The 14,826-nt window shown below is 32.2% G+C and overlaps 1 protein-coding gene across 5 annotated transcripts in view; it reads right to left on the bottom strand.

Moving 5' to 3' along the window:
* Positions 1-14,826, bottom strand: part of TBCK (TBC1 domain containing kinase) — a 296,708-nt gene that overhangs the window by 128,323 nt on the left and 153,559 nt on the right. For 3 of the 5 annotated variants that reach the window (XM_031944192.1, XM_031944195.1, XM_031944194.1), the window contains one exon: positions 13,034-13,117. The exons of 1 other annotated variant lie outside the window; for it this stretch is intronic. In XM_031944192.1, the coding sequence (XP_031800052.1) occupies positions 13,034-13,117 (84 nt within the window). Of the gene's footprint in view, positions 1-11,434; positions 11,572-13,033; positions 13,118-14,826 lie in introns of all 5 variants that reach the window. One more of the 5 variants, XR_004230437.1, reaches the window with a different exon arrangement.

Genomic DNA, 14,826 nt, shown 5'->3' with positions numbered 1-14,826 from the left:
AATGAATGTTGATGCAAAAATCTTATATAAAATATTAGCAAAGAGATTACAGAAAATCATCCCCCCGGATAATATACCATAACTAAGTAGGATTTCTATCAGGAATGCAGGGCTAGTTCAATATTAGAAAAACTATTAGCATATCAGTAAACAAATTAACAAAAACCATATGATTATCTCAAAAGATGCAGAAAAAGCATTTGATAAAATCCAACATCCATTGCTATTAAAAACACTAGAGAATATAGGAATAAATTAACTTTTCCTTAAAATAGCCAGTAGCATCTATTTAAAACCATCAGCAAGCATCATACATAATGGGGATAAACTGGATCCATTCCCAATAAGATCAGGGTGAACAAGGTTGCCCACTATCACCATTACTATTCAATGTTGTATTAGAAATGCCAGCTTTGGCAATATGAGAAGAAAAAGAGATGAAAGGAATTAGAGTAGGTAACGAGGAAACCAAATTATCACTCTTTGAAGATGACATGATGGTATACTTAGAGAACCCTAGAAAAACAACCAAAAAACTATTGGAAATAATCCACAACTTTAGCAAAGTTGCAGGATACAAAATAAATCCATATAAATCATCAGCATTTTTATACATCACTAACAAAATCCAAAGCAAGAGATACAAAGAGAAATTCCATTTAAAATAACTCTTGCTAGTATAAAATATTTGGGAATCTATTTGCCAAGGGAAAGTCAGGAACTATATGAGCAAAACTACAAAACACTTTCCACACAAATAAAGTCAGATCTAAACAACTGGAAAAATATCAAGTGCTCTTGGATAGGTGGAGTGAATATAATAAAGATAACAATACTCCCAAAACTAATCTCTTTATTTAGTGCTATACCAATCAAACTCCCAAGAAATATTTTACTGACCTAGAAAAAATAATAATAAAATTCATCTGGAAGAACAAAAGGTCAAGAATTTCAAAGAAATTAGTTTTTAAAAAAAAAGCAAATGAAGGTGGCCTAGCTGTATCAGAACTAAAATTATATTATAAAGCAGAGGTTAACAAAACCATTTAATTCTGGCTAAAGAAATAGATTAGTTGATCAGTGGGATAGATTAGGTTCACAAGACAAAATAATCAATAACTACAGCAATCTAGTGTTTGAGAAATCCAAAGACCCCAGCTTTTGGGATAAGAATTCACTATTTGACAAAAACTGCTGGGAAAATTGGAAACTAGTATGGCAGAAACTAGGCATTGACCTACACTTAACACCGTACACCAAGATAAAATCAAAATGATTTTATTATATAGGCATAAAGAACGAGATTATAAATAAATTAGAAGAACATAGGATAGTTTACTTCTCAGACTTGTGGCTAAAGAAGAACTAGAGATCATTATTGATCACAAAATAGAAAATTTTGATTATATTAAGTTAAAAAGTTTTTGTATAAACAAAACTAATGTAGACAAAATTACAAGGGAAGCAATAAATTGGGAAAACATTTTTACAGTAAAATAGTAGTTTACTACAGTCATTGATTATTGTGTCTTAGGTACTTAATCTATTCCACTACTGTATTATTTTATTTCTTAGTACCAAATAGTTTGGATGATTGTCACTTTAGGATATAGTTTTAGATCTGGTACAGATGGGATACCTTTCTGGGCTTCCCTCCCCCTGCCCCCCACAAATTTTTGACCTTTTTTTTCCCAGATGAATTTTGTTACTTTTTTCCCAGTTCTACAAAATATTTTTAGGTAGTTTGATTGGTATGGCACTGAATGAGTAGATTAATTTAGGCAGAATCATAATTTTTCATGTTAGCTCTGTCTACCTATGAGTAATTGATATTTTTCCATTTATTTAATCTGACTTTAAGAAAACAGTTTTGTAATTGTACAATTGTGTAGTTGTATCCATATTGTTCTTGGGCTTGTCTTGGCAAGTAGACTCCCAAATATTTTATAATGTCTACAGTTACTTCAAATAGAATTTCTCTTTCTATCTCTTGCTGCTGGATTGTGTTAGTGATGCATAGAAATTTCAATGATTTATGTGGCTTTATTTCATATTTTGAAACTTTGCTAAAGTTGTTAATTGTTTCAAATACTTTTCAGTTGATTCCCTAGAATTAATTCTACCATCATTCATTTGCAAAGAAAGATAGTTTTATTTTCATTACTGCCTATTCTAATTACTTCAACTTCTTTTTCTCCTCTTATTGCTAACACTAACTTTCTAGTACAACACTGAAAAATAGTTGTGATGATGGGCATCCATTTTCACCCCTGATCTTATTGGGAATATTTCTAGTTTATTCTTATAACATATAATTCTTGCTGATGGTTTTAGATAGATCCTGCTTATCATTTTAAGGAAAACTCCCTTTACTTCTATGTTCTCTAGTATTTTTATTAGGAATGGCTGCTTTATTTCGTCAAAAGCTTTTTATGAATATATTGAGATAAAAATATTCTTTCTATTAGTTTTGTTATTTGATGTGGTCAATTAGGCTGATAATTTCCTAATAATGAAATAATCCCGCATTTCTGGGATAAATCCCACCTCGTTGTACTGTATTATTCTGGAATTAAATAGCTGTAATCTCTTTGCTAATACTTTATTTAAGATTTTTGCATCAATATTCATTAGGAAAATTGGTCTATAAATTTTTCTGTTTTTGTTCTTCCTGGTGCAGGTATCAGCACCATATTTGTGTCACAAAAAAAAAAAAAAAAATTTGACAGGACTTCTTCTTTACTTATTGTTTTCCCAAATAGTTTATATGATATTGGAATTAATTAAATGTTTAATTTAAATGTCAGGTAGAATTGTCTTGTAAATCTATTTGGCTCCTTTTCCTAAAATGGGGTTATATATATATATATATTTCCTCTTCTGTTAACCTGGGCAATTTATATCGTTCCAAATATTTATCCATTTTACATAGATTGTCAGATTTATTAGCATAGATTTAGGCAAAATTGCCCCAAATTTTTGTTTTAATTTCCCATTCATTGGTGGCAAACTCCCTCTTTTGAGTTTTGGTACTCGCAATTTGGTTTTCTTCTTTCCTTTTAAAAATCAAATTAATTAAAGATTTATCTATTTTACTGTGTTCTCCCCTCCCTCTATATAATCAGTTCTTAGTTTTATTTATTAGTTCAGTAGTATTCTTACTTTCAGTTTTATTAATTTTTCCTTTGATTTTCAGAACTTCTATTTTTGGTATTTAATTGGGGATTTTTCATTTGTTCTTTTTCTAGTTTTTTAGTTGCATGCCCAATTCTTCTTTCTGTATTTCATCCATGTCAATATTTAGAAATATAAAAATTTTCCTAAGAACTGCTTTGCTTGTATCTCATAAGTTATGTTATATTGTCTCATTGTCATGGTCTTTGACAAAATTATTGATTATTTCTATGTTTTGTTGTTTGACCCACTCATTCTTTAGGATTAGATTACTTTCTAAAGAATTTTAGTCTATTTTCCCATGAACTTTTGTTACATGTAATTTTTACTTCATCATGATCAGAAAGATATATTTAATATTTCTGCCCTTCTGTATCTGATTTTATACCTTAATAGATGGTCAATTTTTGTGTAGATGCCACATACTAGTGAGAAAAAGGTATATTTCTTTCTATTTCCATTTAATTTCCTACAGGGATCTATTGTATCTAACTTTTCTAAAATTCTATTCACCTCAATTTCTTTCTTATTTATTTTGTGGTTAGATTTTATATATTTCTGAGTGGGAGAGGCTGAGGTTTCCCACTAATACAGTTTTGCTGCCTATTTTTTCCTGTAACTCACTTAACTTCTCTAAGAATTTAGATGCTATAATACTTGGTAAATGTTTTTTTTTTTAATTCTAAAATTCATTTATTGATATTTTAAATACACATTGCTTTATGACTCATGTTGAAAGAGAAAAATCAAAGCAAAAGGGAAAAACCATGAGATTAAAAAAAAAAAAAACCAGAAAAAAGAAGTGACTATAGCATGGGTTGATTTACATTCAGTCTCCTTAGTTCTTTTTCTGGATGCAAATGGCATTTTCTGTACAAAGTCTACTGGGATTGCTTGGGATCACTGAACCTCGGAGAAAAATCAAGTCTTTCATGGTTGATCATCATACCTTTTTGCTGTTATTGTGTACAATGTATTCCTAGTTCTGCTTGTTTTGCTTAACATCAGTTCATGTAAATCTTTCCAGGCTTTTCTAAAATCAGTTTGTTCATTGTTTTTTATAGAATAATTACCATAGGTAATTCCATTACCTTCATATAGCACAACTTATTCAGACATTGCCCAATTGATGGGCACCTATTTCATTTTCCAGTTCTTTACAATCACAAAAAGAGCTGCTCCAAACATTTTTGTACATGTGGGTCCTTTTCCTTTCTTTAAGATTTCCTTGGGATACAGATGCAATAGTGGCACTGCTAGGCCAAAGTGTATGCACAGTTTTATAGCCCTTTTGGGCATAGTTCCAGATTGCTCTCCAGAATGGTTGGATCATTTCACAACTTCACCAACAATGTATTAATGTCCCAGTTTTCCCACATCCCCTCCAACATTTGTCATTATCTTTTCCTTAGCCAATCTGGGAGGTACGAGATAGTACCTCGGAGTTGTTTTAATTTGCATTTTTCTAATCAATAATGATTTAGAGCATTTTTTCATGTGAGTATAGATGGCTTTTAATTTCATCATCTGAAAATTGTTCATATTCTTTGATCATTTATCAATTGGAGAATGACTTATATTCTTATAAATTTGACATAGTTCTTTATATATTTTAGAAATATGATCTTTATCAGAAGCACTGGCTGCAAAAAATTTTTCCCTAACTTTGTACTTCTCTTTTTATCTTGTTTCTATTGGTTTTATTTGTAGAAACCCTTTTTAATTTGCAATCAAAGTTGTCCATTTTGCATTTCATAATGTTTGCTAGTTCTTTGGTCATAAATTTCTCCCTTCTCCAAAGAACTGATAGGTAAATTATCCCTTATACTCCTAATTTGCTGCTTATGGTATCACTCTTTATGCCCAAATCACATGCCTATTTTGACCTTACTTTGGAATGAGTGTGAGATGTAAGTCTATGCTGAGTTTATGACTATTTTCCAGTTTTCCCAGCAAAATTTTGTCAAATTTTGTCAAAATCTTATCCCAGAAGCTGGAATTTGGGGGTTTAGCAAATACCTGGTTACTATATCTGCTTCGATTTATGGATCAGTTTATCCCATTCACATTCACAGCTGTGATTATTATGTATTTTCATTCATCCTATTTTCCTTCTGTTTATACTTTTCTTTCTCCTTTTACCCTGTTCCTACTAATCAGTATTTTATTTCTAACCCAACTTTTCTCAATCTTCCTTCCTCTTAGTCCCTCCCTTTTCTTTCTATTTTCTTCTCCTATTTCTATTTCAGGCGCCCCTTTTCTTTTTTTCTACCTCCCTATAGGGTAAGATAAATTTATATATCTAACTGAATGTATACGTTATTCCCTCTGTGATCCAAATTCAGTGAAAACAAGTTTGAAACAATACTCATTCCTTCCCTTCTTTCCTTCTACTGCATGAGGTCTTTTGTACCTCTTTACATGATGTAGTTTACCTATTCTTCTCCGTACAGTCCTTTTATTTTAATCTCTTAATTTTTTTATATCATCAAATAAAAGTCATCTCAAACTCACATCCTCTGCCTATGTGTATTCCTTCTAACTGATCTACTAGAGATACAGTTCTGAAGAGTTACAAGTATCATTTTCCAATGTAGATATGTAAACAGTTTAATATTATTGAATAAGACTTTTAAAAATTTCCTGTGTACCTTTTTATGCTTTTCTTGAGTCTTGTATTTGAAGATCAAATTTTCTGTTCAGCTCTGGTCTTTTCATCATGAAAGTTTGAAAATTCCCTATTTCATTGAATGTTCATCTTTTCCCCAGAAAGATATAAATTTTATTGGGTAGTTGATTCTTGATTGTCATTCAAGCTTATTTACCTTCTAGAATATCATATTCTATAACATACAGTCCTTTAATGTGGAAGCTGCCAAATCCTGTGAATGCTGATTGTGGTTCCTTGATATCTGAATTGTTTCTTTCTGACTGCTTGCAGTATTTTGTCACTGATCTGATTATTCTAAAAATATGGCTACATTCCTTGGACATTTCATTTTAGGATCTCTTTCTTAAGATCAGTGGATTTTTTTTTTTAGTGACTATTTTACTCTCTGCTTCTAGGTTATCAGGGTAGTTTTTCTCGATAATTTCTTGATAGATGTAGGTCCAGGCATTGTTTTTGATTACGGCCTTCTTGTAGTCCAATAATTCTTAAGTTATCTCTCTTGGATCTATTTCCTGGTCAGGTGTTTTTCCAATGAGATATTTTACATTTTCTTCTATTTTTTCATTCTTTTGATTTTGATTGACTGAATCTAGATATCTCAAAGAGTCATTAGTTTTCACTTGTCCAATTTTAATTTTTAAGGAATTTTTTTTTTCAGTTAGCTTTCCTTCCTCCTTTTCCATTTGATCAATTCTATATATATTTTTAATTATAGCTTTTTATTTACAAAACATATGCATGGGTAATTTTTCAACGTTGACCCCTGCAAAACCTTCTGTTCCAACTTTTCCTCTCCTTCCCCTTACCCCCTCTTCTAGATGGTCCAATACATGTTAAATATGTTAAAATATATCATATACAATATATATATGCAAATTTATACAATTATCTTACTACATAAGAAAAATTGGATCTAGAAAGAAAGAAAAAAAAAACTTGGGAAGGAAAACAAAAATGCAAGTACACAAAAACAGAAAGGGTGGAAATGCTATGTTGTGATCCACACTCATTTCCCATAGTTCTCTCTCTGAGTGTAGCTGATTCTCCTCCTTACTGAACAATTGGAACTTGTTTGAATCATCTCATTGTTGAAGAGAGCCACATCCATCAGAGTTGGTCATTGTGTTATCTTGTTGCCGTGTGTAGTGATCTCCTGATTCTACTTATTGCACTTAACATCAATTCATGTAAGTTTCTCCCAGATTCTTTCTAGTTATCCTGCTGGTCATTTCTTACAGAATAATAATATTCTATAATATTCACTCAACAATTTATTCAGCCATTCTCCAATTGACGGGCATTCATTTAATTTCTAGTTTCTAGCCACTATGAAAAGGGCTGCCACAAACATTTTTGGACATATAGGTCCCTTTCCCTTCTTTTAAGATCTCTTTGGGATATAAACCCAGTATACTGCTGGATCAAAGGGTGTGCAGTTTGATAACTTTTTGAGCATAGTTCCAAACTGCTCTCCAGAATGGTTGGATTTGTTCACAATTCTACTAACAATGTATCAGTGTCCCAGTTTTCCCAGATCCCCTCCAATATTTGTCATTATCTTTTCCTGTTAACTTAGCCAAACTGAGAGGTGTATAGTGGTATCTCAGAGTCTTAATTTGCATTTCTCTTATCAATAATGATTTGGAGCGCCTTTTCATACGACTAGAAATAGTTTCAATTTCTTCATCTGAAAATTATCTGTATTCTAATAATATCCTTTGACCTGACCAATTCTCTTTTTAAAAGAGTTTTCTTCTTTCATTTTTTGTGCTTCTTTTTCTAAAATGTTGACTCTTTTTTTTTTCATAATTCTCCTGTATAATTCTCATTTCTTTCCCCAATTTTTCTTCTAATTGTTTTGCTGATTTTAAATATCCTGTCTGAGCTTTCGCAAATTGACTTATTGGGCTTGCAACCAATTCATATTCCCCTGAGGCTTCATAATTAGGCATTTTGATGGTGTTGTACTCTTCTGAGTTTTTATTTTGATCTTCCCCATTGCCAAAGCAGCTTTCTCTGGTTAGGACTCTTTTCTTTTTCTTGTGTGTTTTAGCTTACTTTGTGACTTTTAAAATTGAACTCTGCTCCCAAGGCACAGGGGGAAATGTCTGAAGCTTCTAATGCTGAGAGCAAGGAGTAGAGTCACTAGTTTTCCATGCTGTAGTTTCAGGTGCTTATGGCTTACCCATTGCACTGAGGTGATCTATTGTAGACTTGCAATTTGCCTTCTATGGAAAAGGATCAAAAAATCCACTGATCATCACCTCAAAGACAGCCTTTGTGCAAAAGATATAGGAATATTTTCACTAAACTTCAAAATCCCCATATCAAAGAGAAAATTTTGCAAGAAATAAGAAAAAGCAATTCAAATACGCAACAAATACAATTAAAATTGTACAAGACTTAGCAGCAGCTACACTAAAAAACCACAGGTTCTGTAATCATATGTACTGACAATCAAAAGAACTAGGCCTGAGGCCAAAAATATCATATCCAGCAAAATTATCTATACATTTTGAATAAGAAAAATGGACATTCAATGACCTTGAAGATTTTCAAGACTTTCTATCAACTAAACCCGAACTTAACAGAAAATTTAACATACAAGAGCTAATATTAAAAATCAATTTTAAGGAACTCAACATGGACAAACTGTTTAAACATAAACAAATTGGTTTTTTTTGCATAGGAATGTATGCTATATGTTTAAGATTCACATCAACAACAGGATAGCTCAAAAGAAAGATTGTCAGAGCAAAGATAAAAATAGTAATGATATACAAATGAGATGCAGAAGAATAGACACAGAAGCTTTTAGAGAGGAGAGGAAAGCAAGGCTTGTTATTCTGAAAACATACTCACATCAGGAATGGGTTCAATAGATTACACTACACACACACACACACACATACACACACAAGGAGGGGAAAGATGGGCAGATGGGGAAGGAAAGGGTGAGGGAAGAAGACAAAGGAGAGATCCTTGGGAGAGGGGAGATTAAGTAATTGCAAGGCAAGTTATGGAGCAGAATTTAAGCAAAAAGCAAGGATAGGAAAGATATGTGTGTATATGGGGGGGGGTATGTGTATGTATGTACAGATATATATATATTTCTACATATATATATATACATAAATATAGCTTTACTTAGCTTGCTTAGGAGAGGTAGGAGGATGAAAGGGGGAAAAAAGAATAACTTCAATAAAGTACACAGCAGAGAATTAAAGAATACTTTATAAGGAAGTAAAGGAAAAAAATATCATGAATATAATTTCTTGTACTTTCTTGATCTGGTAATTTATTATTATATTTTGTGAATCCTCCCTGATATTCTGCTAGGCACATTTCAATGTTTTCTTTTGTTTTGCTTTATTTTTGTTTTATATTCTTTTTCTGTTTTTCTTATTGTTTTTTCAAATTAAATAAGAAAAATAAAAAATGAAAAACCTAAAAAAAAAAATCTTCTTGAAATCTTAAAAATATTTTTTCACTCTTTCCAAGAATACTAATATATATTAGTTGTTAATATATATCTAAAAGTCAGATTTTTTTTTTTTTTTTTTTTTGCTGAGGCAATTGGGATTAAGTGACTTGACCAGGGTCACACAGCTAGGTAGTGTTAAGTGTCTGAGACCTGATTTGAATTCAGGCCCTCCTGACTTCAGGGCTGGTACTCTATTCACTGCGCCATCTAGCTGGCAAAACTTTTGGGTCAAAGTCAGATATCTTAAACCAGTTCTTCAGCAGGATGAAGAAAAGAATTCTATCTCTTCAGGCAGAATTAAGATGCAAATGACTAATGGATAAAGATCTCAAAGAAATTGTGTCATGTAAGCCAAAGTTTGATATAGGAAAGTGTGAACATGCAAGTATCTTTTACATGCGTAAACTTTTCTGTTCTAAATAATACCCCTTTATTTACTGGTTTGGAAACAGTTCTTCATGAGTTATCTCCGACATACTATCGGAACTTTTTTCAAAAAGACAATAGTCAAATAATGGGATGGTAAAAGGAAAGGCATTTTGGATCAAGCCACTTTATATAAACAAAGGGTATTCTATCTTAAAAGGGCCAAGAGAGTTTATTGATAAGACAGATTAAAACAAATTTTTTCTTTTAATTTTAAAGAATTAATTTTTAATTCTTTATTTTTTTCTTTTCTATCCTTCTTTCCCTCTCCTTTTCTCTCTTTCTGTCTTTTTTTTTTTTTTTTTTTTTTGCAAGGCAAAAAAAGATTAGTGATTTGCCCAGGGTCATATAGATAGTAAGCATTATGTGTCTGAGGCCAGATTTGAAGTCTGGTTCTCTCTGACTCCAGGTCCAGTGCTCTATCCACTGTGTCACCTAGCTATCCCAAAACTAATATAATTTGGGGCAGCTAGGTGGTGCAGTGGATAGAGCACCAGCCCTGAAGTCAGGAGGACCTGAGTTCAAATTTGGCCTCAGATACTTAACACTTCCTAACAGTGTGATCCTGGGCAAGTCACTTAACCCCAATTGCCTCAGCAAAAAAACACTAATATAATCCTGTTCTTCTCAGATGAAAGAAAAATTTTATTTATTCTCAACTAGTCAGATACTTTTGATAATAGACATATTCATGACTAGTAGCAGGCTAAAAAAATCTTTTCTTGATGAATTTTTAAGTAATGCACTTAGAGTAGGACAAGAAATTTGCCTTACTTGGAAACACATAATTAGCAATCCTAACAAAGTAACTTTTGCTTTTTTTTTTTTTTTTTTTTTTTAGGACAGACTGGAAAATGCTTTTAATCCTGATTAATCATTGTCTGTTTATTTTGACATGTTGGGAATAAGAAGAAAACATCTGGAGGGTACAAACAGTTCTCTTAGTTTATGGACCTAACTTCTTTGTTTTTGTCAAACATATGCACATACACATAAACACAAAAGAGAAAGTTTGGTATTCTCTAAGATTTTCTCAGAAATGAACAAATGGCTTTTAAATGTAAGAAATGAACTACCTTAATTTTTAATCAATAAATTAGAAAACTAATAAGTTTTCTTATTATTTTGAGTACTTTGAAGGAAAAATATTAAACAAATCCAAGGTGTTATTATTATTTCATGAAATGGAAACATGGACTGATGGCATTTAAAATATTAAAGCATTGATATAATGATTGACGTTATAATCAATGATGTATTTCAATATTTTATTCTATCTGCGATCTCACTGATGTAGATAATACTGCAGAACATTCATACATAATCATTTCCTGTGACTAGCTAAGTCATTTTGTAAATTCTCCTCAGGGGAGATTTTCCTGATATGTTGGAAGGCAACTTTTAGATCTTATGGCTGCATCACCTCACTGTCTTTACAATCCATATGAACATATACAGCACATGTTTAGACCATAAAACTGGTTCATCAGACAACATATCATGGACAGATACTGTAAATGGTTGACCAACTGGGTCTATATCTGAATAGAAAGAAAAGTGATGGATTATTCTTAAGTAATCACTTTTATTGACCCCAACCTTGCCCTTTTCATGTTGCCATATGATTTTGAGACATAACATTAAGAATATCATCAGAGTGAATGAGATGTATGACTGACCAGAAGGTAATGCAGTGGACAGAGTAAGTGGTCCTGGAGTCAGGAAGACCTAGGTTCAGATCTGGTCTAAAATACTTTCTAGCTGTCTCTTCCAAAGGAAGTCACCTGTTTGCCTGTTTCTCCATCTGTAACATGAACTGGAGAAGGAAATGGCAAATCACTCCAGTATCTTTGCCAAGAAAACACTAAATGGGGACATTAAACCACTGAAATGTCTGAATGAATGAACATTTCCCCCCCCACCCCTTTCTTCCTATATGGACTTGGGCCAAACTCTTTTAAGTTATCATGTTTCTTATACATTCATTTTTGTTTTGTATTTTTTTTTTTTTTTTTTTTTGGCAAGGCACCTGGAATTAAGTGACTTGCCCAGGTCACACAGATAGGAAGTTAAGTGTCTAATGCTGGATTTCAACTTTGGTCCTCCTGATTTCAGGGACTGGTGCTCTATCCACTATACCATCTAGCTGCCCCAAAATTTTATCTTCACATATCTCATTTAGGATAGTTCCTGGCAAATAATAGGTGCTTAATAAATGTTTATTGTTTATTTTATTTATAGAACTATGCACTATTGTAAAGTTTGATGCTATATACCACAATAACACCCAAAAACAGGAGTGTCAAGAGAATCTCATCATTTCTGTGACATTCCATTTGTTCTTTGAGAGTCACCTTCCTTGACAATTCAAAACAGCTTTGTGAGCATGTCTTCTTCCTGTTTTATGACCCATTTTATATCAATAATTAGAGGAATAATTCCTTTTTAATTTCAGTCCTCTAGAGGACATGAGGATAAAAAAGCTCTCTAACAACTGAGGTCAGCAGCGTCTCTCTAATAAAAAGGAGTTGCCTTGAGCATTGAGAGATAAAGGCATTTAACTGGGTCATATAAAAAATATGTATCCGAAGTAGAGATTGAACCCATGTCTTCCTGATTTTGAGTCCACCTTTCTATCCACTATATGTCATGCTGCCTTTCATATTAATAATTATAGAACTGAACAAAGTTATTCCAGTTGTCATATTTTTGAAGGGCTCCTGTGTGATTCTGCCATTTGCATGGGAGACATCTTATTATAAGAAAACCTTTAAGGTGGTATACTGAATTATATATAGTGTCATATATATTGCTAACCTGAAAATTTATTTTAAATAATTAATGAACAAAAACCACAGGGAAATTGTTTAACACTTACACTTTTCTGTCAGTTGCATAGCTGGAATAGTGTGAAGAATACCTTTTGGCAAAAGCTTACCCATTCATTTCTCATAGTTTCACTAACAATGCCATATACATACATATATATATATGTAAACATATATATATATATATATATACACACATATACACACATATATATGTATGCACACATATATATATGCACACACATATATTCACACATATGTATGAAATTTTCATAAAGAATTTATCAATAGAAAAGGTGACATATAGTTCTGTAAAATACCAGCATTTTCTCTGCTTTTATTTCTGAATAATTAAGTGCTAAATGACTTTTCCTAAGTGTAGGTATCATCTCCTCTTTTAAGACATCCTGAAAACTGAATTGGTCCCTCAGAGCCGCCCAAACATGTTACCTTCAGCATGGGCCTCTTCTGTGCTGACTTGTTCTATCTCAGATAATCTTCCCATCTTTGTTGTCTTCAATATTATTTCTACTCCTTCATACAGCAAACCAGGCAATAAATATTATGTTAAGGTCCATATGTAATAATTCCACCACCAATGATGGAGAAAATAGGTTTTTGTTTTTTTCTCTTTCCCATTTTACATCTGTTTATTGTCCATCCTCCAATTTTGTCCATAGATACCTTTCTATATTGGACCTATAAGCCAGATAACCATGTTCTGCTAAGGATTTTTACATGGGAGGTAACACAGAATAGTAAATAGGGCACTGTACTTGGAGACATAAGACCTGGGCTCAAGACCTGCATCATACAATTATTAGCTGTGTGACCCTAGCTAAGTCATTTAACTTTCCTGTGGTTCAATTTCCTCTTTTATAAAATGAAGTAGTTGACCTTGTTGGCCTGTAAAGTCTCTTCTAACTCTATATCTATGAAACTGTTATTCTTACCAAGCTTTTTTTTGTTTTTTTAACTTTGTAACTCTTCCCTCCACCTGTTCTCACTTTTTAATGGGATGCTATTGCTCACTTACAAGTGTGAGTATATTTTGTCCTTGGCTGACATAACCCATTCTTTGGCAAGGAGACCAAGTGTTGACTGGTTGAAGTGGATTCTAGGCTTCTTTGATCTCTTCACTGTGGGCAATGATTTATGTACATTGATATTCTTTATGAAATAGTAATAATCTGTGTTGTTCTTTTAGAATTTTTTTCATTTTTTGAAGTAAAAGGATTATTTCAATAAGTTAGTTTAGAGCTGCTTCAAATATATTCTAGTTATTCTCATTTTTGATCCTTCTTCAATTTTTCTTAAAACATTGTGTCGAAGTATTAATGAGTCATTCTCTGTTTCTTAAAATATAATTAACTTCCTTGTGTGTGAGACATGATATTCAGTTTTCTCTTTTGCCAATGTTTCTGGACCCCCCTTTCTCCCCCAATATATCCATTTTATATAAAGTTTGTTTAGTTTAAAATTCCCATTTCATTTTTCTCAACCATGTTTTCCAAAATAGTTTTCATTAAGCCTCTCATGCCTATCTTTGAATATTCTTCATTGTATTTCTCTAAGTCCTCATTCTCTGCAGTGTATAAATTGTAATTATTTTCAAATTGTTCTTTTTTATGTTTATCATAAACACTGAAATATGAGGTGACCAAATGTCCCAAAACATGAACTTATTTGTTCACGTTAAAACCAATATTATTAAAACTTTGTACCATTTTACAGTTAGCTTCAATATACTTTTGTCTTCTGTTTAGTGACTCTCTGATTATAGATAAAAGGCAAAACATAAATTAGGGAGATATGGAGTTATAAACATAATCTCCACTGTGATGGAAGAGATCCAGTGAAGAGTCCAAGTCAAAAAGGGATTTTTTTTTTTTGTGAATACTGAGGTCCAACAATGACTCCAATTGCAGATGACATTGGTTATATCAAGTCCTGGAACACTGCAGAACCTCTAAAAGATATCTGTGACCAGTATCAAAATATTGTTGCCTATTTACTCAACAAAGATCAAATGAACAAAGAACTCCCACTGCCCTGATTATGATATGTACTAACTAGTCCATCAGTATTATTTGGGCAAAGAGCTTAGATGGACCTCTAACTGGGCCTGGAACAGGAGAAGCACATTGTCTTCAGCAAATTGCAAAGGTTTTACAGATCCCAAGATATCCATGGAAACTCTTAAAGATTCATTTTTTAAAATACCAACATTTTACAATAAGTCA

Source organism: Sarcophilus harrisii, chromosome 6, assembly GCF_902635505.1.
Source record: "Sarcophilus harrisii chromosome 6, mSarHar1.11, whole genome shotgun sequence".
Lineage (NCBI taxonomy): Eukaryota > Metazoa > Chordata > Mammalia > Dasyuromorphia > Dasyuridae > Sarcophilus > Sarcophilus harrisii.
This window is presented reverse-complemented; position numbering and strand designations above follow the sequence as displayed.